This window comes from Lacerta agilis, chromosome 7 (assembly GCF_009819535.1).
Source record: "Lacerta agilis isolate rLacAgi1 chromosome 7, rLacAgi1.pri, whole genome shotgun sequence".
NCBI lineage: Eukaryota > Metazoa > Chordata > Lepidosauria > Squamata > Lacertidae > Lacerta > Lacerta agilis.
Window position 1 is genome coordinate 67,243,268 of NC_046318.1, and position 25,174 is coordinate 67,268,441.

General features: G+C 42.0%; 1 protein-coding gene across 2 annotated transcripts in view; it reads right to left on the minus strand.

The window, feature by feature from the left end:
- The window catches only part of ANGPT1 (angiopoietin 1), a 140,923-nt gene extending 131,208 nt beyond the window's left edge, over positions 1-9,715 (minus strand). The window contains exons 1-2 of one of the 2 annotated variants that reach the window (XM_033155746.1): positions 9,355-9,715; positions 8,679-8,923 (exon numbers count right to left, since the gene is read on the minus strand). In XM_033155746.1, the coding sequence (XP_033011637.1) occupies positions 8,679-8,756 (78 nt within the window). In that variant the 5' untranslated portion in view covers positions 8,757-8,923; positions 9,355-9,715. Of the gene's footprint in view, positions 1-8,678; positions 9,059-9,354 lie in introns of those variants that run through there. The other variant, XM_033155745.1, reaches the window with a different exon arrangement.
- Positions 9,716-25,174: the final 15,459 nt, after the last annotated feature.

Consider the following 25,174-nt stretch of genomic DNA (forward strand, 5'->3'; position numbering starts at 1 on the left):
TAATCTGGAGCAATTATGAACGTTTTGCAGAATCGACCTTCCCCAGGGCCCAGTATTTTTGCAAAGCTCCTGAGCCGCTGCTGCTGGCTGCAATCCAGAATTTCAGGTAGGCTATCCTATTTGTTGCAGCAAGGAAGGAGCACTGTGCAGGAACACAGCAAGCTTTCCCCAACACTACAGAAAAACAGATACATTTTTACTTGTATGGAGCTCCATGAGTATGTGTGGGTGTTCTAGGTGTGTTACTGCATCTAGAAAGGTGCCAAAATTAGGTGCACCAGCCCTAACAGCCACTGGTTGGGTTGATGGTAGAGCTTGTTCGCATCTAAATGCACATACAGCTGTAGTTTGAATGCCACCCAAAGACAGACAACTTTCCCTGCCTGCTTCCACCCATCCTGTGGAATGCAAATCACTTTCCAAGAAACTCACACCAATCTAGGGGTGGGGTGAAATTCAATCCTTGCTCCTAGGGTTTAAAGCAAAATAAGAGATGAGAACCTGTAGACTGTAAGCTCCTTGAGAGCAGGGACCTGTGTAACGCTGAAAGGCAGCAAGCATGTTGCAAATAGTAACTCATCGTTGCAATATAGAACTATTCAATGTAAATAAGAGTGGGACGAGATCAATGCATAGGTTTAAATGTTTCCCAATTATAGGCTGTAATCTTGTGCAGCAAAACCCAGAAAAAATAGACTTTTTTGGCAAGAGGATTTGCAAGGATAACTTTATCTCAAGCTTCGTTGAAAACCTATGTATGCTTTCTTAGAAATCATCATATAGCATAGCTCTCTTAAAATACACCACGAGAATCCAGGTGGCGAATAGCATGTTTGAATGTTCTCTCAGAAACCATAACGTTAAGCATGTATGTATGTATGTATGTACCATGCAACTCAAGAGTTCTCATAGTCTTCAGCCTTGTCAACAATGTCTCATGACCCTTGCTTGTTAGGTATGGCATCTGGGAGCTACGAGAAAGCAAAGCACCCACTAGCAGAAGTTTAAAAATAGAACGAAGAAGACACCATCTGCTAAAGGTGAGTGACCCCACAATAGTGGCAAATTTCAATGTGTAAACCTCCCTCCCCTGCCACAATGGGATAAATCTCCCCCTTCTTCACTGCTTATGAACAGGGCCACAAAATGCAGAGGGCCATTTCGGTCCAGCCAGTAGACACACATCCAAATGCACATCCGCACCAGCAACAGATGTGCAAGAAGATGCCGACTACCATCTGCAGATATCCCTTGTTGGACCCTAGTAGCTCATACGCCATTTATTCATCACATTAGCAGTTGCCTCTATTTGTCCTCTGCATTTGATTAGTAAAATATACACTGGTGCTTTAGGGATAGCGAGTTCTCCCAGGGAGAATGTCAGGGACAAGCCTAGAGACAACTCTGATGACTGATAGTTTTCTATGATTTAGTGTGACCGCAAAGCGCCAACCTACCACTGTTATTAATGAAAATAAATAATTTGGGGCTGGATGGCCCATTGTGACAAGGCTCTCCATCAAAGCCTGGGAAACATTTTGAGAAACTAAAGAAATGTGATGATTGCTCCCCCCCCAAAAAAAAAGCAAGATAGGCTGCTTCTCTTTTCTGATGGTCCTTTGATGCTTCTACTTGTGTGTGTTTATTTTATCACTGCCAAAAAAGTAATCTCTCAATTCTGACCGATCCTTAGCATTTCTATGCTGGGGATCCCTTGACTTTTGTTGTGGGCACTTGGAATATCTCTGTGGGTTACCAGAATGTGGATGAATTCCACGAAATTCAGCCTCTTCACGAAATTCAGCCACATGAATAGGAGAAAGATGTTTTTAATGCCCAAAGCAGCCAACTATTTTTTTTTATTTTTGGACACAAAGCGCATTGCTTTTGAGACAATTTTCATTGCTAAATAAAATCCTGCTGCCAGCCTGACTCTGTTCTTGGCTGCAGGTGTAAGAATCCCAAAAAGACCGTAGGGAAGTTGAATTTCTCACCCACTCCTAGCGAATGCTTTGTAACCACCATTGGTCCTGCTGTGGGTAAATTCCTTCCCAGACCCTGGGCAATACTGCTCTGTCATACAAAGAGCATTTTAGCCCAGGGGCAGACACACGCTTTGCATTCAAAAAAAGTGCCTGGTTCTGTCTCCAGCATTTCCAGCTTAAAGGACCAAGTATGAAAAATAGGGCTGTGTAGCCAATTTGGTCAAAGCTCAAGTACTGACACAAATCAGCCTGATTCGGGTGGATCAGGGCTTCAGCCAGATCACATTGAGACTACCCTGGGTTGACCAACCAAGAGCAACCCACGACATTTTAAAATCTGTCTCATGGCTTTCCCTTGTCACCAGCCACAAGTTTCCCACAACACTACTTCCCCTGGTCTTTCTGGCTTAGAGGCTAACCATAAGGATGGAAGGATCTGTCAATTTCACTTCTCTCCATTTCTCATCAACCCAATCTTAAATACAGTTCTCCACATTTCCCAGCAATTTATACCTGTATCTATATAAATCCGCATGAAATTTCACCAGCATTTTAATGCAAATGTCTCCAAATTTTAAGTGCTGTTTTGAGTAGTGCACACATTTCACAAGCAGAGAGCTGGACCATAAAGAAGGCTGATCACCGAAGAATTGATGCTTTTGAATTATGGTGCTGGAGGAGACTCTTGAGAGTCCCATGGACTGCAAGAAGATCAAACCTATCCATTCTTGAAGAAATCAGCCCTGAGTGCTCACTAGAAGGACAGATCCTGAAGTTGAGGCTCCAGTACTTTGGCCACCTCATGAGAAGAGAAGGCTCCCTAGAAAAGACCCTGATGTTGGGAAAGATGGAGGGCACAAGGAGAAGGGGACGACAGAGGAGGAGATGGTTGGACCGTGTTCTCGAAGCTACTAACATGAGTTTGGCCAAACTGCGAGAGGCAGTGAAGGATAGGCGTGCCTGGCGTGCTCTGGTCCATGGGGTCACGAAGAGTCGGACACGACTGAACGACTGAACAACAACAACAACAACAACAACAACAACATGTTCTTTTCAATAATATCTTCATTTTTATGCATCTTTGCTAAATGATGTTTGTTGGGAGGGGGACTGTGAATTTCAAAGGAAAGATGTGTTTCAATTTGCATATTGTTTTGGAAAGTGTGAATCTGATATATTCATCTTTAAATGCATACTGAATCTAATTTCTCCTCCATTCCTAGTTGGGTGACACTGAAAAGAGGTGCATTGAATAGCACCAACTAGCACCATCCAACATCTCTCTCATTTTTGAGATGGAGAGGAGGCTATGAACTAAAGCCTATGCATTAGGTTTTTCTCTGTACAAAATGATCAGAAAAGTGTTTCATGGACACTGCCAAGAAGAGATTTGGTTTATTGCCACATCTTAAATCTCAGTAATACTTAGAAAAACTATAAATCTCAGCTGATATTGTAACTAAGGATTCTATCCCAGCAAGCACTGGTTGAACATGGAGTTGGAGAATTTCTTACTGGATTCAGTTGCTTCCCATACAATTGTTCTGAACCAGGCAGAGGGCCTTCTCGGTAGTGGCTCCCACCCTGTGGAACGGCCTCCCATCAGATGTCAAGGAAATAAACAACTATCTGACTTTTGTAAGACATCTGAAGACAGCCCTGTATTGGGAAAATTTTAATGCCTAATGTTTTACAATTTTTTATGTGCTGTAAGCTGCCCAGAGTGGCTGGGGAATAAAATAATAATAATAATAATAATAATAATAATAATAATAATAATAATAATAATTATTCTGAGAGTATTCAAGGTGGTTCATTTTGGGGTGGGGAGAAAAAGTGGGGAAAAGAGAAGGAGGGAGGGTCAGGCATTAGAAAAAAGTGAGAAGGGAATAGCTCAAAGAGAGAAAAGGGATCACATCCACCCTGGGCATGTGATCTACAATACCTTGCAACCACAGAAATCCACACACAGATTTCCTACCAACTACTCAGGGAAGAACATTGATATTCAGAGTACCTTTTAATTGAAGTGTAACTGCAAGGATCATTTCATGTGCAACTTTAGGGTTAGTTCTGTTAACCAACTAGCCAAGACTATGTAGTACTGAGTGAGTTTTCCTATGTATGTTTGATTGAATGCCTCCCTGCTGTCTACAAGGCCTGAAGTCAGAAAGATAAAGCCTATCTGTTTATTTCTCCTCATATTATACACTGTTCTGTAGAGTTTCTCCAGTAAAACATTTTGGGATTTCTCTTCTCTCTGAACTCCATCTGCGTTTCTTAAGTGGCTTTTCAGTTAGTTAGTTAGTTAGTTAGTTAGTTAGTTAGTTAGTTAGTTAGTTGAAGAATTTATAAAGGAGCTGCCAACCAATGTTTCTGAAGTGGTGCTCAGTAAAGATATCAGAAAACAGAACGTTTAAGAGAAATAAATACATACACAACAATTTGAATGCAAATCTCAAAAAACAAACAAACACAACAACATCAAACTCCACAAATTCAGCAAACATTATGAAATGGCCAAGTCACACTGCTTGGAAGGCCTTTTTTAAAAAGATAAGTTGGACCATGGTTGTCTATGCTATGGCACTTATCATTCTTTGTTGCTGATGGTTAGGACTGAGCTACACATGGAGCAAAACCAGGTGGGAATGAGATGGTAGAATGGATTGTACCACCTCAGACTGCGAGTGGGAATAACATTTTCAAAAGCTGCTGTATGGAATACAACAACAACCCACTCATCTCCCTGCTTGCAGAAAACAAGCACTGAAGGACTAGGGCTCAGTTAGCACTTTTCACTGCATTGCCAAATTGTACTTTGAGCATGAGATGAAACCTGCCTTCCTCCACCTTTTTTCAGAGTAGCTTAAGCCAATCCCTCTTCCCAGGGAACTCTTGGAATTGTAGCACTGTGAAATTAACTCTCAGCACCCTTAACAAACTACAGTTCCCAGGATTCTTTATGGGGAGTCATGAGTGTTTAAAGTGGTATGAAGGCAATATATGAATAGGACAGAAACAGACAGAATCATAGAGTTGGAAGAGACCACAAGGGCCATCCAGTCCAACCCCCTGCCAAGCAGGAAACACCATCAAAGCATTCCTGACAGGTGGCTGTCAAGGAATGACAGGCAAGATAGGATCTTGAGAATGACAACAGAAAAGACATTCTGTCTGCCTAAATTCAGGAAACACCAACATGGCAAGGCTATCCTATATGCTGAGCCATCATCTTCCATACACAACACCTTTAACAGACTAAAGTGGTCTACGGTCAGAAAATGGGTACAACATGAGATCAGGCATCCCAAGCGTATATGGAGAGGTTTATGAAAACGTATTCAAATTACTCAGTCATGAAAACTCTGCCACATGGTAAGAAGAATAGAGAACATTCCCCTGAATTATCTTCCAATCTGATTCATGGGAGATCGCCTTAACAGACCCATTTTTAATTTAGATTTTGGCTGATTACAGAAACAACCGCCTGTGGTTTCTCTTTAACAAGGTTATGCTTTTAACTGTTGGGTATTGAATGCCAAACACTTTTGCTACAAACGGTTTTGAGAGAGGGTGTGTGTGTTGTTGTGTTGTTGTTTTTTTAATGGTGGCTGCATTATGCCGATGTGCAACTTCATCCACCTACAGCAATCTCAAGCATTGTGTTGAGAGAGGGCTAAATGGATACCATACACACATCTGCACAGTTGTGAAACTATTTGTACTTCTATTGGTACCATACATTCGCTCAGCATGGGAAAAAAATCCTGAATAGTTGCCAAGCTAAAAATGTCAGTTATTCTTTGACAATGTTTAAACACTGAAATTACAACCTAAGCATTTCAATGCTGCATGACAGCCAGTTATTGCAAGAAATAAGAACCAGTAAGCAGTCTGTTTGACGCTGTTAGAACAAACATGGCAGATGCGCAGCCCAGGGTTAAATAACGAAGGAAGCTACCCTTGTTAAAACAAATCCTTCTAGGGGAAATCGCTAAATAGGCTTCCCAAACCATCACCTTTTGGTAGCTTCGGCCAAAGAGCCCCCCAAAGCTAAGCTGGGTCTTCCTCCAGCCAATCACTTCCGCACCAGCCGTGAATATGCAAATGTCATTGGACAATGCAGAAACTCAGACAAGGCAATCCTCAGAAAAATTTAAACTGACAGTTCATTTTAAGAGGGGTTTAAAAATATTTATTTTGTTTCCCAAAATCTGCTGCCTTTCTCTTTCTGCTAAAGAAAGATCAGACTACATTTCTTCCAGATTAGCTAAACTAAGACCCTCGCAATGTCAACTTCCTTGTTAAACAATGCATACTACAATCCTTTCTTACACTGCCAGTCTCCCTTCCAAAGTGTACAAGACTGTGTTTGGGATATGTTCTAATAGAAGTAATATGTCCTGACGTGCTCTAATGCTGAACAGTTTTTAATGAATGTGATACATTACAGGAAAGGCTCAGGAACCCACATAGACACAAGCACTGTGAATATAAATATATATATCTTTCCAGATTCTTAAAGCAGTTATAATGCTGCACTTGGGTCATAGCCATGGGGCTAATAATATTTCTTATTTACTCTGTCTGCGGCAATATATTGCTCAAACAGAAACTTATTTGAACAGACGGGGGGTTTTTTGGAGGGGGGATCATTAGGGGGCATAAACCTCAGCTTTGGAGCTGTAATATAGCCTTTGCTATTAAAAAGGAGAAATTGCTATATAAATGGCCCACATTGGCACCAACAATGCAGCAAACGGATTGTGCTGGTATGTTATAACTTGCACCACCACCTATAATGCTGGGAAGCAGGCTATTTTGCTCTGTGAAATAGTGACACAGAAAGAGATGTGACCTTTGTTTGCTTGCTGCTTTGAAAGGACCCATCAGCCAGGAAACCTTTTGCCCAATTTCAAAATTCCAATAACCACTGAAGGGTGCTCTCCCTAGACCTATCACTTAGGTGATGAGTCAGCAAGTGGCTATCTTCTCTTAGAGCCTGGGGGCCAACTACAATTCAGAGGTAGGGTTTTTTTTTTCACCCTTACCTCCCCCCCCCCCACATGCAGATTGCAAATGAAACAGTGGGCTTAGTTCAGTCCCTAGTGGTCAAATGCAGAACACGGAACAACCTCCTTAGATGCCTTCTAGCAGAGCAGCGCTCTTTTCACAAGAGAAGCAATGACACGTGAACACAGAGGATTTGTGAATGCAGGCATTTCTTTCCTGCATAAGGTTTGCTCAAAGCAATGCTGAATAGAACAAGTGTTCATTACAAAAGCGTTCCACTACTTTAAGTCTCCTCTCAATGAAGTCGGAGGCACAGGCTGAATTCCTACAAACCCTTAACTGGGAGGAATTCCCAATGCATTGGATTAGCCTTATCTCTAGGGAAATGCACTCGGAATTGTGATGCATGCCTATGAAGAGTAAAAGACAGCCGCAGCGCATCAAATTTTGCACAATTTCACCACAACATGGAAGCCACGTGGGTTCCTCCTGAGCTATTCTCCAGGTTAAAATACAACGTTAAACCAGTAAAACTGCAGTAGCAACACTTTCATAAGTCTAAATGAGGCAGATCTTCTCTGGGTAGCTTTAAAGCTGCAATTCTATGCACCATTATGTAGGAGTAAATCCAACTGAAAACAGTGGGTCTTACTTCTGAGTCAAGGTTCATAGGATTGTAGTGCAGGATTGTGCTCATAAAATCCATCTGTCCAGCTGATTATCACTGTTGTAATATAATGAACCACATATAGAAAGGCAGCCTCGGAATATTCAGGCACAGAGAATGGCAAAAAATAAATAAATATCAAATCACTAGTTAGGTGATGTATTGGGATGTGTGATGGAAAGCTGCTTTTCAGATGACAATCGGGCGTAAACAAAAATAGCAAACCCTTTACCTAGCCACAGTTCTGCAAAGGTGCATGCATGTCTCATCTAAAACTTCCAGCATAATTCTTCTGACTAAGCACATTTATAACATTACTAACTTGTATCAACTTTTTCTTAGCTGAACCAAAAAAATAAAATAAAATGGAAGGAGTTCAGTGGTTTATTGATGCGGCACAATGTACTGAACAATTACAGTAATTACCCTTAACCATTCATCAGTTATCCCCTGCAGTGTTGAAATTTATTACTGGAATACATTTCAACTTAATATTGATATCAGATGCAAGCTGTTTTATTTTTATGAGGGTTTAAAAAAACAATAACCCCTTTGCAGTTCTCTTTATAGATCCATAATGCTTAATCTTTTACCTAACCAACTGGCAATACTTACTTCCATGAGCACCGAGATCATGCTTAAAATGTTGCATGCAATTTATTTTTTAAGAGCCTGTTTTAAGTTCTCAACAGGTTAGCTGACCATTAATTACCAGCACAGGATATAAAATGTATCTCTTCAGAAGTTCCTAACGGATTATTATAAGCCTCAGCTTTTATGTTTGCAAACTAAAGAGATCAAACTTTTTTTTTGTTTTAGGAGTGGGGGAAAATCTTCAAGAAACATGCACCAAGCTTTATTCTCTTTACTCCACAACAAGAGAGGATGCTGTCACCGTTTTATCAGCACAAACGCAATGTTCGCCCAGCCGATATGACATCTCAATCAAAATAGCATGTACAACTTGAGCAAGGTGCGTGAGGAATATATAAAAAAAATGGAGTGCTTACCTTTTGCAGCCACTGAGTGTAGTTTTCCATCACATGCTCCAAGCGCTGCAGTTTCTGGGAAGAGAAATCCTGCTCCATGTGGGGGGCATCCCTTTGGAGAGCGTTTGTGTTGTATTGGTCGGTGGTGCTTTCACGACAGTTCCCATCCTGTTCTGGAAGGATGAACGTGTAGGTGCACTGTCCATGCTGAATCCGGTTATATCTTCTGGCACTGGACTCTGGCCCCCGACGTGGATTGCTGCAGCCTAGGTGAGTCAGAAGTGTAGCAAGGAAAGCAAGCTGAAGGAATATGGTCATGTTACTGTCCCTATCCTTTCCTGCTCTTAGAGACAATTTTGACCCAACCCCTTTCTTTCTTTCCTTCTTTCCTTCCTTCCTTTTCTTTTCTTTCTTTTCTAAAAAAAAAGGCTTTGCCTTGTCTTTTGAAATCCCTTTGGGGGATCAGAGAAGGTAAAGAAAAGTGAAGAAGATTCAGATAATAAATGGTGACTTAAAAAAACAAAAAACCAACAACAACAACAGTGACTAAGTGCACCGGAGCTGATTGCTTCCTTAGCCGGAGTTTGAGCAATTTATTGCATAGTAGCCGGGATTTATCGTTTCCTCTCTGTTACACTTCAGCATGCAGCCTCTTTGAGTCAGCTGCCCAGGCATAGCCCCAGCCTCTTTCTCCTACCCTCGCTGCGGCTGAACTGCTATTTTCTCGGAGACCTCGGTGTGTTTTATTAAGGTTGTACATTCAAGCCAAGTTGGAAGCCGGCACCCTTTCACAAGATGACTTGAGTGGAATGTGTGTGAGTGAGTGTGTCCCTGTGCGAAGGGATGCCTGATGGGTTCGGCAAAGGAGGATCATCTTACACTCTGGCTCAAAGCATGACCTCAAACATGCACGCCTGCTCAGCTCCCTCTGCACAGAAAACGACTCAGAGCCTTTTGACAAAGTTTAACGAGTCGAACAGTCCACCTTAATAGACTTCCCATGTTCAAACTGAACTATTTAAATGGACTTGCAGGGTCCAGGCTTGCTGTAACCCCCCCCTCCAGTAAACATTAACACACAGACCGCCGCACATGGAAAATATCTGCTCTCGTATAATGGGTATGTGACCGAGAGACTCTCTCAGGGAATGCTAAATCAGAGAGTGGGTTGCGACTCTTGTCAAACGATGGGGGTAGAAAGCAGGCATGATAACAGAACAGAGACCATCCCTGGAGCAATTTCATTTCTTTCATCAAAACAGAATCATTTCTGCATCGGACATATGATTAAAGCAAAAGCAAACAGTTTGGGAAATGTAACTCACCAGATTATTTCTTTGCATGTCGATACAAGATTGAAAAGAGTGTTTGCATGCATAATGTGGAAGAGGGAAGCAATGATGCTGCTTTCTCCCCGCACCCTGACTAAGATTTCAAACAACTTGGCACTGATCCATTGAGCCACGCTGCACATTTGCAACTAATACTGTGTACACATTAGACTTCTGCGATGGCAATTTTCCTCCTGCAGTCCCCTTTGCAGCTCAGCGCATGACTTTTAAAACTGGGGAACCTGCTTGAGGACAAATGACTCAAGGAAAACCCTACTTGGAACCTGGATCTGCTGCACTGCATTGAATTATGACCACAGATGCATTTTATAACAGTGTTTTATATCTGTAGGATATCCCACCAGGTACTCACTTTGTATATAATTCCATGCATGTAATTCACTTGCATGGGGCTACTAGGTGGTCTCCCTTCAAGGTGCTGACCCACCACCAAAAGACCTCCTTAGCTTTAACAAATGAGGGCCAGTTGAGGAACCAGGTCCTGCAAATAAGGGGTTCTTCACACTAAGCTTTCACATCAGATCCAAGATTTTCACTTTCAGTGTCATTCTTAGTAAAACTCCAAGATTCTTGTGGCTTTATAACCGGAAGTGCATCATTATGTTCAATGGGTCTTATTGCCGATGGCAAATTCTGATATTGTACAATATTTTCAGATTTCAGCCCAGTGCCTATTTGTCAAGCAGAAAAAAACAATCTCTGGCATGGTCTTTCGGCTTTCTCCAGACCATCATCAACCTGGGGAGAAGTGGGGTGTCAAAGGTTTTTGTCCTGGGCCCGCTGTTGTTCATCATCTACAAATCCACCTAACAGTTACCTCACGCAGCCCACATTTTACCAGCTTCCTTGCAAGAACATCATGGGGCAGTTTGTCAAATCTAATTGACCAACATAGCTGCAATTTATAATTAGAGCCAATTAACTTCATAAAGATTTTTCTGATTGTTTTCGCACCCCAATGTGTTTTGAAAGCATCAGATCAGAATTACAGCTTTTCTTCATAGATAAAAGCATTTCCCTGTTGTTTTTGTTCATCTGCTACTTTAGTTAGCAGACTGTTTGAGCCAGACTGAAAAAGTCCTCGTCTGTTTTGAAGAACTGGACGATTAATTGGTGTCTTTTAACCCCTTATCATTTGGTTTCTTCAACCTCCTTACATCCCTGGCTCCCTGATTTGTATTTATAGCCAGACATAACAGTATGGTATATGTATGAGAGTGGGTGGGTGGGTGTGAACTAGACATTTGCTCAGATAGTAATGGTTTTATGGAGTTCTTTAGAACTCAATGATCCAAGTATCTGTAGGAAAAAACCCCTTCGTTACCACCCAATTCAATCCTGACAAGGCACACTGTTCTCTTGAATGCCACTGGGATTGGGGGAGGAAGGAGGGAACACATAGAATGGCCTTCTCCATAGTGGGACCTGAACTCCGGAATGATCTCCCACCGCCACCCAGAGGTATGTGCCCCCCCCCCAGATCTCCAGGCCTTGGTAAATTGAACTGGAGGGGCTGCAGTGCAACAAATTGTGGTAGCGTTGAGTAGAAATCAAAGCCGAACAAATTCACTGCCAATGCCCAGTTACTGTTTCAAGAACACTGCATTACGTACCCACAATAAAACTTGAGAAGGAATGGCCCCTAAAGCTGCGTACACAGCATACAGTACATTTAAAACACAGGACATGGCTTCCCTCAAAGAATTCTGGGAACTGTAGTTTGTTAAGGCTGCTGGGAATTGTAAATCTGTGGGAGGTAAAGTCCGGTTGCAGGAACTGTAGTTTACAGACCCACAATTCCCAGCAGCCTTAACAAACTACAATTCCCAGAATTCTTTGAGGGAAGCCAAGTGCTTAAAATATATGGTGTGTCTGCAGCCCCAGCGTTTAAGATGCTTTTATGTTCACTTGTCTATCTCATAATCTATACCTTGTCTATCTGTGCACACCGGCATCAGTACAAGTGTGCATGAATTGATATCTTTGGCATTGAAAGGGGTGACAAACAGTTTGCAGAGTTTGTTTTTTTGGGTTTGGCGTAGGGTTTTTTGGTTTGTTTGCTTGTTTGCTTGCTTGCTTGCTTGCCTGCCTACTTTTGAGGCTGCTAGATAATTCACGTCACACAAAATACCTGAATCCCTTCCAACCCAATTTCCTGTTCATGGCAAAAATAGAAATCATAAACGCTTTTCTACCAGACACATGATTTACAACCTAATGTGCTTCTGACACAACCTTCACACAGTTCAATTAATAGCCGGCATTAACAACTGTCAGAGTGCGAAGCCCTTGCCTAAAGAAGCACAGAAGCGTGGCAACAGAAGGAACTGCATGGACATAAGAAGATTACCATAAAGCTCAGATCAAAGGTCTTTGAGTTCCACAGTAAGTTTCAAACACAGCTATAGGCCTTCAGGAAGTTTAAACAGGATATAAAGGTGACAGACATTCCCTGTTGTTTAGGCCTTAGCAGTGAAAATTCAGAGGGGAAACCCCCATTCTTCTAAACATGAAAGTTTCCCTTAGCCATCATGGCTACTGACAGGTAGAACATGAAATAAAATGTTGCACCGCGGAGGACTGCTGTTCAGAATTCTAGCCCCATCGCTCAATTTCTCCTCCAGCCACTCACACAGGCTGTGTACACACAAGACTTCTCCAAAGAATCCTGGGAACTCTAGTTTTCACCCCTCACAAAGCTACAACTCACAGAGCCCTTAGCAAACTGCAGTTCCTAGGGGTTTTGGGGGGACATCATGTGCTTTAAATGTATGGCATGTATGCAGCCACATTTGTCCATCATTCTACGACAGCAGAGCCTGCTAGGTCTTCAGTGGTGAGACTTTCCCATGCCCCCCCCCCCCATAATTTTTTTGTACTTCTGCAAACCTTGGGGTTCCTCACAAGACTACTAATATTTCCCTCTGGTGCATTGGTTGTGCAATTTGGGCTACGAAACAAATGATACTCACAGCCTGACAATCAGAAATAGAGGGAACAATCGACATATCCCCCTTGGATTTGTCTAATGTAGCCATCCATTAAAAAAAATGTGAAAGAAGTACTTCCTTTGTCTCTCAAGACTCTAGCAAGTATGTGATGAATTGCCTCATGATCTACTAAACCATCTTGGGTGGCGGGCCCCCTGAAATGTCCATTGAACGGACAACACTTTCCTGGAAGCCACACCAACCCGCAACGGGAAAAGGAACTGCTAATCAGAGATTAAGAAAGGAGCAGTTTCGTTTTCCTTGTGCCAAGAGCTGCAGGAGATTTGGGGGCTAAACTAAGGTTACAGTGGGGTCTGTACTTGTCGTGCATTACTGAAATACCTTCCCATCCACTTCATGAGTAAATAAATTATAAGGAAGACACTCAGATCCGTATGAAGCCTATATATACAGCAAACACTGTAGGTCTCAGGATAACTTGCCTCAGAGACCATATAAATCATAACTGCAGGAGCCCAAGCCAATGAAGAACAACTTGCAGCAAGGGAGACATTCAACTATCTCCACCACACACTAGGAACACTCTTAAAGGTGCAGGGACCAATATATGTCACCCAAACTATTCCATTAAGGCATGGGTAGCTAATGTGGTGCCCTCACAATGTTGCAGGACAACAACTTCCATCATCTCTGACAGTTGGCCGTGCTGACTGGGGCTGGTGAGAATTGAAGTCTATCATCAGCTAGAGGGCTTCACCGGATTGGCTGCCCCTACACTGCAGCGATGGTACATGGCATGGCCAACTGTCAGGGTGGATGGAAGTTGTTGTCCTGCAACACCAATCGGTACAGATGCACATTCAAACAGAAAAGCGCAAGAGTGGCCAGGAAGTTGTCCAGGTATTAACTGTTGATGGGCAGCTTCAGGGGCCCTGTTTCCCATTGTTCTTGTTCTTTTTTGTCTTTAAACTGGCCTTGGGCTGACAGTCCTTCAAATGGAGGGTGTCAAGGACTGTGCTGAGGAGGGCTGCACAGATGAGGAATGGTGGGAGCCTCCCCTTCCCCTCCCCCTGATCCGGATCCTGAATCTTCCTAGGAGCAGGAAGACAGTATAGATTTGGAACAGTGGTTTGCAGAGGGGCATAGTTCAGAAGGCAGAAGCTGGGAAATCCTGGATGGGGAACAGCTAGGAGAAGAAACACTGGAAGAGAGAGGGTTAACAGATTCACAGTCTCTGGGCAGCATTCACCCCCCCCCCTTCTCCAAAGTCACAGAGAGCTCAGAAAGTGGAAGAAGAGAAAGCACAGAGGGTACAATCTCAGCACTAGATCAGGCCACAAGTAGGTAGCCGTGTTGGTCTGCCGTAGTCGAAACAAAATAAAAGAATTCCTTCCAGTAGCACCTTAGAGACCAACTAAGTTACTTATAAAACTAACATAGTTGGTCTCTAACAAACCTAGACAGCATCTTAAAAAGCAAAGACATCACCTTGCCGACAAAGGTCCGTATAGTTAAAGCTATGGTTTTCCCAGTAGTGATGTATGAAAGTGAGATCTGGACCATAAAGAAGACTGATCGCTGAAGAATTGATGCTTTTGAATTATGGTGCTGGAGGAGACTCTTGAGAGTCCCATGGACTGCAAGAAGATCAAACCTATCCATTCTTAAAGAAATCAGCCCTGCGTGCTCACTAGAAGGACAGATCCTGAAGTTGAGGCTCCAGTACTTTGGCCACCTCATGAGAAGAGAAGGCTCCCTAGAAAAGACCCTGATGTTGGGAAAGATGGAGGGCACAAGGAGAAGGGGACGACAGAGGATGAGATGGTTGGACAGTGTTCTCAAAGCTACTAACATGAGTTTGGCCAAACTGCGAGAGGCAGTGAAGGATAGGCATGCCTGGTGTGCTCTGATCCATGGGGTCATGAAGAGTCGGACATGACTGAACGACTGAACAACAATGAGCTTTTCATGTATCTGAAGAAGTGTGCATGCACATGAAAGCTCATACCTATAACTAACTTAGCTGGTCTCTAAGGTGCTACTGGAATGAATTTTTGTTGTTGTTGTTTAGATCAGGCCAATGACTCATCTAATACAGTAGACTGTTCTCACAGTGGCCACCCAGATGTGTATGGGAAATTGACAAGCAGGACCTGAGACCAAGAGCCTTCTCCCCTCCTGTGGTTTGTGGCAACTGGTATTTAAAAGTGTTATTGCCTCCAACTGTGGATGTAGGGCACAGCTGTCATAGCAAGCAGCCATCGATAGGCCCCTGTCCTCCCATCAATTTGTCCAATCCTCTTTTAAAGCCATGGAAGCTTCTGGCCCTCATTGCTTCCTACAGCAGTGAGTTCCATAGTTTAATTATACGCTATGTGTAGAAGTACTTTCCTTTATCAGTTCTTGAACCTTGCAACATTCGGGATATCCATGAATTCTGTGTTTGGGGGATGGGGTGAGGACTTAACTCTATCCACTTTCTCCACATGATGGCAGCTCCCCATGCTGTTACTCTGGAACGCCTTGGTTCTTCTGAAGAGAAGGCGTCAAATCCAGCCATATGGCACTACCATGGACCCCAAGCATACCTTTTTCTTCTATTCTTGGCTCAACACTAATTATTTTGGACCCTGAAGACAGCACCCATCAAAGCTGGAGACGTCTACACAGGATTAGAAGGTAAGTAAACAAGCGTGCAGACACAGTGAGAAAGAGACAAAGAGGGAGACAAAGTTCAGATTCAAGAATTGCAGCTATTTCTTATTTAAGCAAGGCAGCTTATTAATGAAAGATCACTTACATTTTTATACACTGCTTGGCTTGCCAGAACTTTATATTTATTTTTATACCCAGCCTTCAGTTTCACGCTGTGACGCTCTGAGTATATGCATGGTTATAAACGAAAAAGCAGGACCCTGAACACTGTGCTCAGAAGGAGCCATTTATATTTAGGAAATAGAGTCATGCATATCTGTCTATAAACCAGAATGCAGCAGCTAGACTGATGACTGGGAGTGGCTGCCGGGACCATATAACACCAGTCCTAAAGGATCTTCACTGGCTCCCAGTATGTTTCCAAGCACAATTCAAAGTGTTGGTGCTGACCTTTAAAGCCCTCAACAGCCTCAGCCCAGTATACCTGAAGGAGCACCTCCACCCCCATTGTTCAGCTCGGACTCTGAGGTCCTCCTCCGAGGGCCTTCTGGTGCTTTCCTCACTGTGAGAAGTGAGGTTACAGGGAACCAGGCAAAGGGCCTTCTCGGTAGTGGTGCCTGCCCTGTGGAACACCCTCCCTTCAGATGTCAAGGAAATAAAGAACTATACAGTAGTTCATCTGAAGGCAGACATCTGAAGGCAGCCCTGTATCAGGAAGTTTTTAATGCTTGATATTTTACTATGTTTTTTATACGTGCTGTAAGCCACCCAGAGTGGCTGGGGAAAGCCAGCCAGATGGGCGGGGTATAAATAATAAACTTATTGTTGTTTGTTTGTTTGTTTGTTTGTTTTTCTACAGACTCTAGACTCTTACTTACTGGTGTGGTACCAGATTAGTTGATAGTTCCACGTCAGATAGAGACCTGGAATCCGGTGCACATGTGGTTCAAGACACCTACCACAAGAAGAAACCGAAAATAGATTTGTTCATCCTTTGTTTGAAAGGGAATAAATGGTGTACTCCCAAAGGACTGAGGTATTGCCAGACCAGAATAAAAAAATTGGTGCACACTTGGGACTCAGCTATGCAGCTGAAAATATAAGTGCATTCTACAAATGTGACACTAGGTAACGTTGGTGAGCTAATGACAAATACCACATATATTTCTTTTTTTTAAAAAAAAAAAAGCCTTTTTTTTTTACATATGTGTCGATTCAGCCTTATTCCAAGGGAACACTTTCCCTAGAGTTCTTTTGGAAGAAGAACGAGAGACATGAAAACATTAACATATTTAATCAACAAACTGACCACGTGCATAATCCAAGATTAGTTGAATTGCAATATTTTGTTGGAAGGCATACAGATAGAACTCACTAGTATCCCTGCATGACACAGCTCATTCCTGCTTTTCTCTTTTTACCTGAGAAATATGAGCCCTGTAAAAAGGATCTCCTGCATCTTTTTAAAAGGTTATAACAGCTGTGGGAAGGCTATTTGATTCCATACTGTGGTTCTGCAGGAGAGAGTTAATTCTTTCCCTTTTGCATTCCATTTTTGCCCAACAGGGCAAAACATGCAAATACCTACATGGTGCTGTATGTTTCTCTCCATGGAACAAACAGCAACTAGAAAGGAAAGATAATTTTAATTGAGAAAATGTGTGTGGGGGGGTAGGAGGATAGCTATCCACATGCTTGCAATCAGAAGGGAAAATAAGAACCGAGATTATCACTTATTAGCTATACTGAAAATAGGGAGCTGCTACTAGGAATGGATAGTGGAACAAACAAGCATTGCTGCACTTAAATAAATTCATCATGGGGCTTTTGGCCACAAATTAGATTTGCCACAAACGAGTTGGAGATTTTGCCTCCATGTCAAAAACATTTTGGAAGAAATTGAATTTAAATATTATTATTTTTTTTAAAGGGAAAAAATGCAGTTCTGTACCTGTTTACCTCTATACTAAGTGTGTGTGATATAATTTATAAAAGTATTTATATACATCCCTCTCATAAGATATCAGGGTGGTATAAAGGTAAAGGTAAAGGGACCCCGGACCATTAGGTCCAGTCGCGGACAACTCTGGGGTTGCGGCGCTCATCTCGCTTTACTGGCCAAGGGAGCCGGCGTATAGCTTCTGGGTCATGTGGGCAGCATGACTAAGCCACTTCTGGCGAACCAGAGCAGCACATGGAAATGTCGTTTACCTTCCTGCTGGAGCGGTACCTATTTATTTACTTGCACTTTGACATGCTTTCGAGCTGCTAGGTTGACAGGAGCAGGGACTGAGCAACGGGAACTCACCCCGTCACGGGGATTTGAACCGCCGACCTTCTGGTCGACAAGCCCTAGGCTCTGTGCTTTAACCCACAGGGTGGTATACAGCACAACAAAGACATAAAACACGGTTGAACAGAGTGATTAATGGAGGAGATGAAAATTAAGGAAATGTTAATACACATGCATGAAAAAAAATGCTTCTGGGGCCCCTCTGGGAATAGGGGCCCTGAAGCTTAAGCCAGTGTGGTGTAGTGGTTAAGAGCGGTAGACTCGTTATCTGGGGAACCGGGTTCGCGTCTCCACTCCTCCACATGCAGCTGCTGGGTGACCTTGGGCTAGTCACACTTCTCTGAAGTCTCTCAGCCCCACTCACCTCACAGAGTGTTTGTTGTGGGGGAGGAAGGGAAAGGAGAATGTTAGCCGCTTTGAGACTCCTTCGGGTAGTGAAAAGCGGGATATCAAATCCAAACTCCTCCTCCTTCATTAGTTTCATCGTAGCTCTGCCCTGAATATGAGCCTCCATTCTTTGAATTTATGTCACCAAGAGCACGTGATTTATGCCCTGGGTCAGCAGCTTTCCAGTAGCCAATGAGTTTCATTTCCTAGTGTAAACAGAGCACAGATTCATTTTGTGGTGCAAAACAGCCTATCATCTGCATAGTACCCACCCACCCAGCCAGCTTTCTTTTTCTTAATGGTATTTCGCTTTTAACAATATCGCACCCTAGTGACCTATTGCCACGGTTACTGCATGTTTTAAACTGGTGTCTGCAACTCTTCATTTGGATTACTATAAACTCATCAGGAAGCTGTTGTATTTTCATACTACTGAAGAGCAGCAGAACAGTAAAAATGCTTGTCAAAGCTGTTAGCGGCTACATTTCAGCTGCAACTATTAATCCCTAGGCCCAATGTTCCAGAATTGTCACTTTACAGAAGATTTTTTAAAAGCTCCTTGAGCATGGGAGAGAGCATGTAAATAAGAGTGATGAGGAGAAGCGAAAGTCTTTGCTGTCAAGAATTTGTGAAGTACCACTACAGGCCACCCAGCTGCACCCTATGTTTGCTACCTACTTGGATTATTGTTACAGGTAGGTAGCCGTGTTGGTCTGCCATAGTCAAAACAAAATAAAATAAAAAATAAATCCTTCCAGTAGCACCTTAGAGACCAACTAAGTTTGTTCTTGGTATGAGCTTTCCTGTGCATGCACACTTCTTCCAAGTGTGCATGCACACGAAAGCTCATACCAAGAACAAACTTAGTTGGTCTCTAAGGTGCTACTGGAAGGATTTATTTTTTATTTTTTTTGGATTATTGTTCTTCTTGTTCTTGTTATTTTATTTGTATCTCCCTTACAGGGTTACATTTGAGTTGCTGGGTCTGGTACGATATTAAGCAGTACGTCAAGTTGTTAAATAAATACACTCTATCCAGAATAAGCCCCAATGAATTCAAAGAGTTTTGCTTGCAGTTTAGTGGGTATAGCAGAGATGGGGGAATCTGCAGCCTTCTCGGTGTTGCTGAGGCCAACTCCCATCAGTGCCAGACAGCCAGCCTGGCCCAGGTATGAGAGGAGAGGTAGATCTGCAACATCTGGAGGGTCACAGGTTCCTCATTCTTGGGGTACAGGATTGCAGCCTTGATGTTACTACCGTAAAATTTATTTTAAAGGAGTGTGATCCTGCCAAAGGCTTTAAAATCTTTGCACTCTTACCAAGGAGGAAGTTCAAAGTTAATGTAACGGTGTGAAAGGACATGTGGATCCAGAATTGACCTCCACAGTCACTTGGAAGACAATCTTACATGGCTATGAGTGATAGAAGAAGAAGAAGAAGAAGAAGAAGAAGAAGAAGAAGAAGAAGAAGAAGAAGAAGAAGAAGAAACTTTTGATGTTGTTGTTTTTTAATGCAACCATAGCTGGACCTTCTTCTTGCTCTTCATCCTTTCTGCTTCCCTTGGATTGTGCCTCCCTTTAGTTGCCACTTCTTAATGTGCGTCCTCCCTTGTTAATTATTAGGCTGCGTTCCTGGCTTCTGCTTATAATCAGCAGGCAATTTGAATGCAATTTATACACTGGAAAGGGAAACACCACACTGAGTTTTGTTTCCTTGAGCTGTTTTCCAACGTTCCGTTTCTTTTTCCTTTTTGCATGATAACTTGGTAATAAAGGCAGCTGCTTTGAACATTTTCAGACAGAGGAAATGGTAACCCTGACAACAGGAACCATGGCGCACGTGTGATCTTTCAGCACAGCACCTGCATAGTTTATTCACACCCTCATTGGTTCTCTCTGTAATATTAGTAGTTGGAATTCATTAGCTTTGTTGAATCGCTTTCCGTTTTGAAACCCCTATTCTTTTCCTTTCTCCTGCGTTGCAGTTCCTCGCTGAATCTCAAGCAGTGGGTTCTCTTGTTCTGTGTCGGAGGCTGCAGACTGATATATACCTATCTAGAACTTCTGAACTCCTGGGGACTTTCTTCTGAGTAGACATGCACAGAGTTACACTGTGCAGGTACAGGTTTTCAGTTGTCATAATGCCCTAGTCCATGTGGTTTCTTAAAAATCAGTTGAGAACATTAATCTGGGACACACATTTCCACACTAACCCACAAAGACCACAGCCCAGCATGTTTCAAAAAAAAAATTCTTCATGGCATATTGTTATGATTTTCTTTACTGTAACAGTAGTAATAGCCGTGACTTTTTCTGAGAGATCTGAATGTACAGAGAGGAGATTTCTCCAGGGTTGATAAGCCATTCAATGAACAGCAATTGAGTAACTCAGTTTATAGCACACTTCCAATTAACTCTTTCTCTCTCTCTTGCGCTCTCTCTCTACTTGTTGTATTTTTTTAAAAAATGCAGTCTATAAGTATGTAAATATTTTATATATAAACTCAACTCAAAGCCTAATCAATAAACCAGTTGAGCTAGGGTACATTAGTTTTAATCTAGTTTAGTCTTTTGGCTTCACTTGGACTAAATAATATTAAATTCCAGTAATGTGATTCCCAAACCATTTAGCCATATGTTTTGACTTTACAATACTTCAAAGATCGAATTTACAGTAAGCACCCGATAACAATGGGGCAGTTATAAAGAAATAATGTGTTTCTCTATCTGGTGGTTGGTTTTTTTTTGTTTTGTTTTTTAAGTAATCTATTGCAATTACTTCTGCTTAATAATATACATTTCAGTTATCTGGAATTTTGTTCATCTTGGTTGTGATAGATAGAGTTACCATCATGTCTGTCATAATGCTTTTTTTCATAGAACAACTTCATGCATTCATGATATAATCGCATTAGGATTTAAAGGCCCTTAAAGGATATACTCAATATTACATTTAAAAAAGGCAGTGTGCTTTGAGGACATTTGCTGTACTTTCTTATAGTTGCTTTTAAAAAAAGAACAGCAAGAAAAGGATGTTTGCCTTGGGCTGCATGGATACCTAGTATATTTAACTCAGTTGAATCCAGTGCTGTACACATGGAGTTACCCTCACACAGGAAGGACTTATAATGACCTCCTGATGGTGAGAGGATCTGAAAGAGAGGATAGGCAGATGACATCTGGGCAGGTTCAAATGATGAAAGACATACCTCAAAACCTAACTGAAATAATGACGGCAGCTTCGCTTAGGCTTGGAAATGCATTGGCAGCCAGTTAATTTCTTTTAATATTGGTCCAACTAAAAGGAGATATGCACACCTTTTTTAAAAAAAGCTGGCATAACGTAAGTAACACATGGCTTGACCTGTCAGTACTATATGAAATATTACGGAATTGATTACAGTATCATTCTTAATTATGTGAACGGGACTATCTGCAGCTCACTGAGAAAAATGCTCAAGCTTTGGCTAATCTCTTCAGAGGCATTTGCTTGTTTAACCTTGACCAGTATCAAGCCTGCTGAGATTCATTAATCAAAAGCACTATCTACGGTTTTGCAAGAAGATCGACTCGAGTTGCTAATTGCTGATCTTTAAGCAACTTTTCAATCATGCATGTGGCTAGGCTAGGCTGAGACACCCTGCTCCCCCAAGTGGATGTCTTGTGCAATTCAAAGTCCTTGCCACATTGCTGAGGAGGCTGTAACTCTGAAATTGGGCACATAGGCCTGCAGTCCTGATGATGCTACCCAGCATACTTTGTATCCATGCAAGAAATCATCACTTAAACTGTGCTGTGCTTCATTGGTTCCCTAAATATATTGATGCCCCTACTGAGTGCTTTGGAAGTTGGTCCAGTCCTGGCCCTCAGTTAAGTATGACATACACAAGGGTTTGCCAATAACATTTGAAAATATATCTGGCCCATTGTTTACCATGTCCAAGACTGAAAGAAGCAAAATTACATCTAGGAGAGAACCGTGTAAGACAGCTGAAGCTTGGCATCCTATTTTTGCCACAATAATTCCTGCACTTTTAAAACAGTGGCTTATCTCTTTAGCAACAAACTGTGAAAATATGCTCCAGCAGCATGCATGGTTCACTTCTGCATACACATGTCCCTTCCATGGATGCTGGCCAATAATTCCCATTATGAAACTAACAGCCTTGGACCAGGGGTTGTATGGGAATTCAAAGAAGAAGAAGAAGAAGAAGAAGAAGAAGAAGAAGAAGAAGAAGAAGAAGAAGAAGAAACCCAGTGCAGTTTTGAAATCAGAGATTAAAATCAGTGTGGTTTTAGCAATTTCAGTCTACCATTTTTATTGAGAATGATGTCCATTTGCATCCAAACACAGACAAAAACCTGCTCCTCAATCTCAAGAACCATCATGCAAAATTTGGTTATGAGAGGTTGTATTCAACTCAGAGTGGTGCTCAAGAAATGTTCAAATGCATAGTGAACAAACGTGCTTCCTCCTTTGCTTTTTTTGTAATCAGTTCTTCAGACCATAGTTTACTGTGGTGTCTGAATAAGTAAACTGCTAGTAAATTGCAAACTATTAATGATTGTTCAAACCACAGTTTACCAGTTCAGAAATCACAAAAAGTACACAAAAGTAACAAACATGAAACATTTTTTAAAGTAATACATATACAATTATAAGTATAATATATTTTAAATTTAACATACATACTGCACTAGAGAATTTGGTTTAAACATGCAGCCAGACAAAAACTATAACTGGGAGAACAGCAATATATTCTCCTGGCATGTCAATAGGACTAGTCCCTTGTCACCAACCACCTCACCTGAGAGACTTCCTAACCCCCTGATCTTGAAAAATGGGAAATTTCATATTGAATGTAGATATCTCAACGATTGTTGTTGTTGTTCAGTCGTCCAGTCGTGTCCGACTCTTCGTGACCCCATGGACCAGAGCACGCCAGGCACGCCTATCCTTCACTGCCTCTCGCAGTTTGGCCAAACTCATGTTAGTAGCTTCGAGAACACTGTCCAACCATCTCATCCTCTGTCGTCCCCTTCTCCTTGTGCCCTCCATCTTTCCCAACATCAGGGTCTTTTCTAGGGAGTCTTCTCTTCTCTTGAGGTGGCCAAAGTACTGGAGCCTCAACTTCAGGATCTGTCCTTCTAGTGAGCACTCAGGGCTGATTTCTTTGAGAATGGATAGGTTTGGTCTTCTTGCAGTCCATGGGACTCTCAAGAGTCTCCTCCAGCACCATAATTCAAAAGCATCAATTCTTCGGCGATCAGCCTTCTTGATGGTCCAGCTCTCACTTCCGTACATTACTACTGGGAAAACCATAGCTTTAACTATACGGACCTTTGTCGGCAAGGTGATGTCTTTGCTTTTTAAGATGCTGTCTAGGTTTGTCATTGCTTTTCTCCCAAGAAGCAGGCGTCTTCTAATTTCGTGACTGCTGTCACCATCTGCAGTGATCATGGAACCCAAGAAAGTGAAATCTCTCACTGCCTCCATTTCTTCCCCTTCTATTTGCCAGGAGGTGATGGGACCAATCTCAACGATATTAAAGCCATTATAAAACATTTATAAATTATATTGGTTGTGGTAGAATATAGCTGAGTGTGCACTTAAGTCCTTCCAATTGGAATTTATCAGACTTAATTTCTTAGTTTGGGTTGGATAATGCCCAGTAATTGTACAAATGACTTGTTTTACTAAGTGATTTAGGCGTATGTGTTCTGTCTTGGAAGCCTAGCAAGGAATCAAAAAAATTAAAATGGCAGTGCTGCTTTCAGCATATTATTTATAGACATCATGTTTAAGAATGTGAAGGTTACACTTTCTGGGACCTGCCAATTAGAGCAAACTCACCTGATAGTTGTATCAATAAACATTTGAATAACTCAATTAGATGTTGCCCTGTTTGTGAGCCAGATTTATCAGAAGAAATGTTCACATGCCCTTGGGAGTTGACATCACACTTTAAAATCATTACACAGAGTCTGTCTGTGGCACCCTCCTACAATGGCAGGTGACTGGATCACACACAAACACCACAGTTCGCTTTAATTTTTGCTTCTAATTCATACATTTTGAAATGAAACTCCAGGGGTGAAACTTCCTACATATGCAGTCTCAAATAACCATTTAAAAATATTTTTGGATTCAGTTCGCAGCATGCTACAGGATAGTCAATTATAGGCATTTTTGTTACAGCTTCCTGGAAAATAAAACCAAAACACTAAGCAGTTAGGATTTGGCAGGAGGGGTGCCAGACAAACTGACAATCTTTTTTCTTATTCCAATATTCAACAGACAAAATAAAATCTTCTGCAGGAAGTAAATGAGTGTTAGCATATAGAGTCTACATGCAGCAGCAAAAGTTAACGTTCGTTAAACAAATCCTTGCTTGGAGCAAACCTTTAAATGAAAGGTAGTCACACTGAGACTTGGTATAAAATAGGAAAGCTGGAAAAAAATAGGAAAGCTGATGTTTATCCATGTTTATTGTAATAATAATAATAATAATAATAATAATAATAATAATAATAATAATAATAATTTATTTGTACCCCACCCTTCCATCAAATATTAAAATGCATTTAAAATATCACAGTTTAAAAACTTCCCTAAACAGGGCTGCCTTCAGGTATTTTCTGAATGTCAGGTAGTTGTTTATTCCCTTGACCTCTGATGGGAGGGCGTTCCACAGGGCGGGCGCCACTACCGAGAAGGCCCTCTGTCTGGTTCCCTGTAGTTTTGCTTCTCGCAGTGAGGGAACCGACAGAAGGCCCTTGGCGCTGGATCTCAGTGTCCGGGCTGAATAATGGGGGTGGAGACGCTCCTTCAGGTATAGAGGACCGAGATGTTTAGGGCTTTAATTGCAGTTTCCGGGTC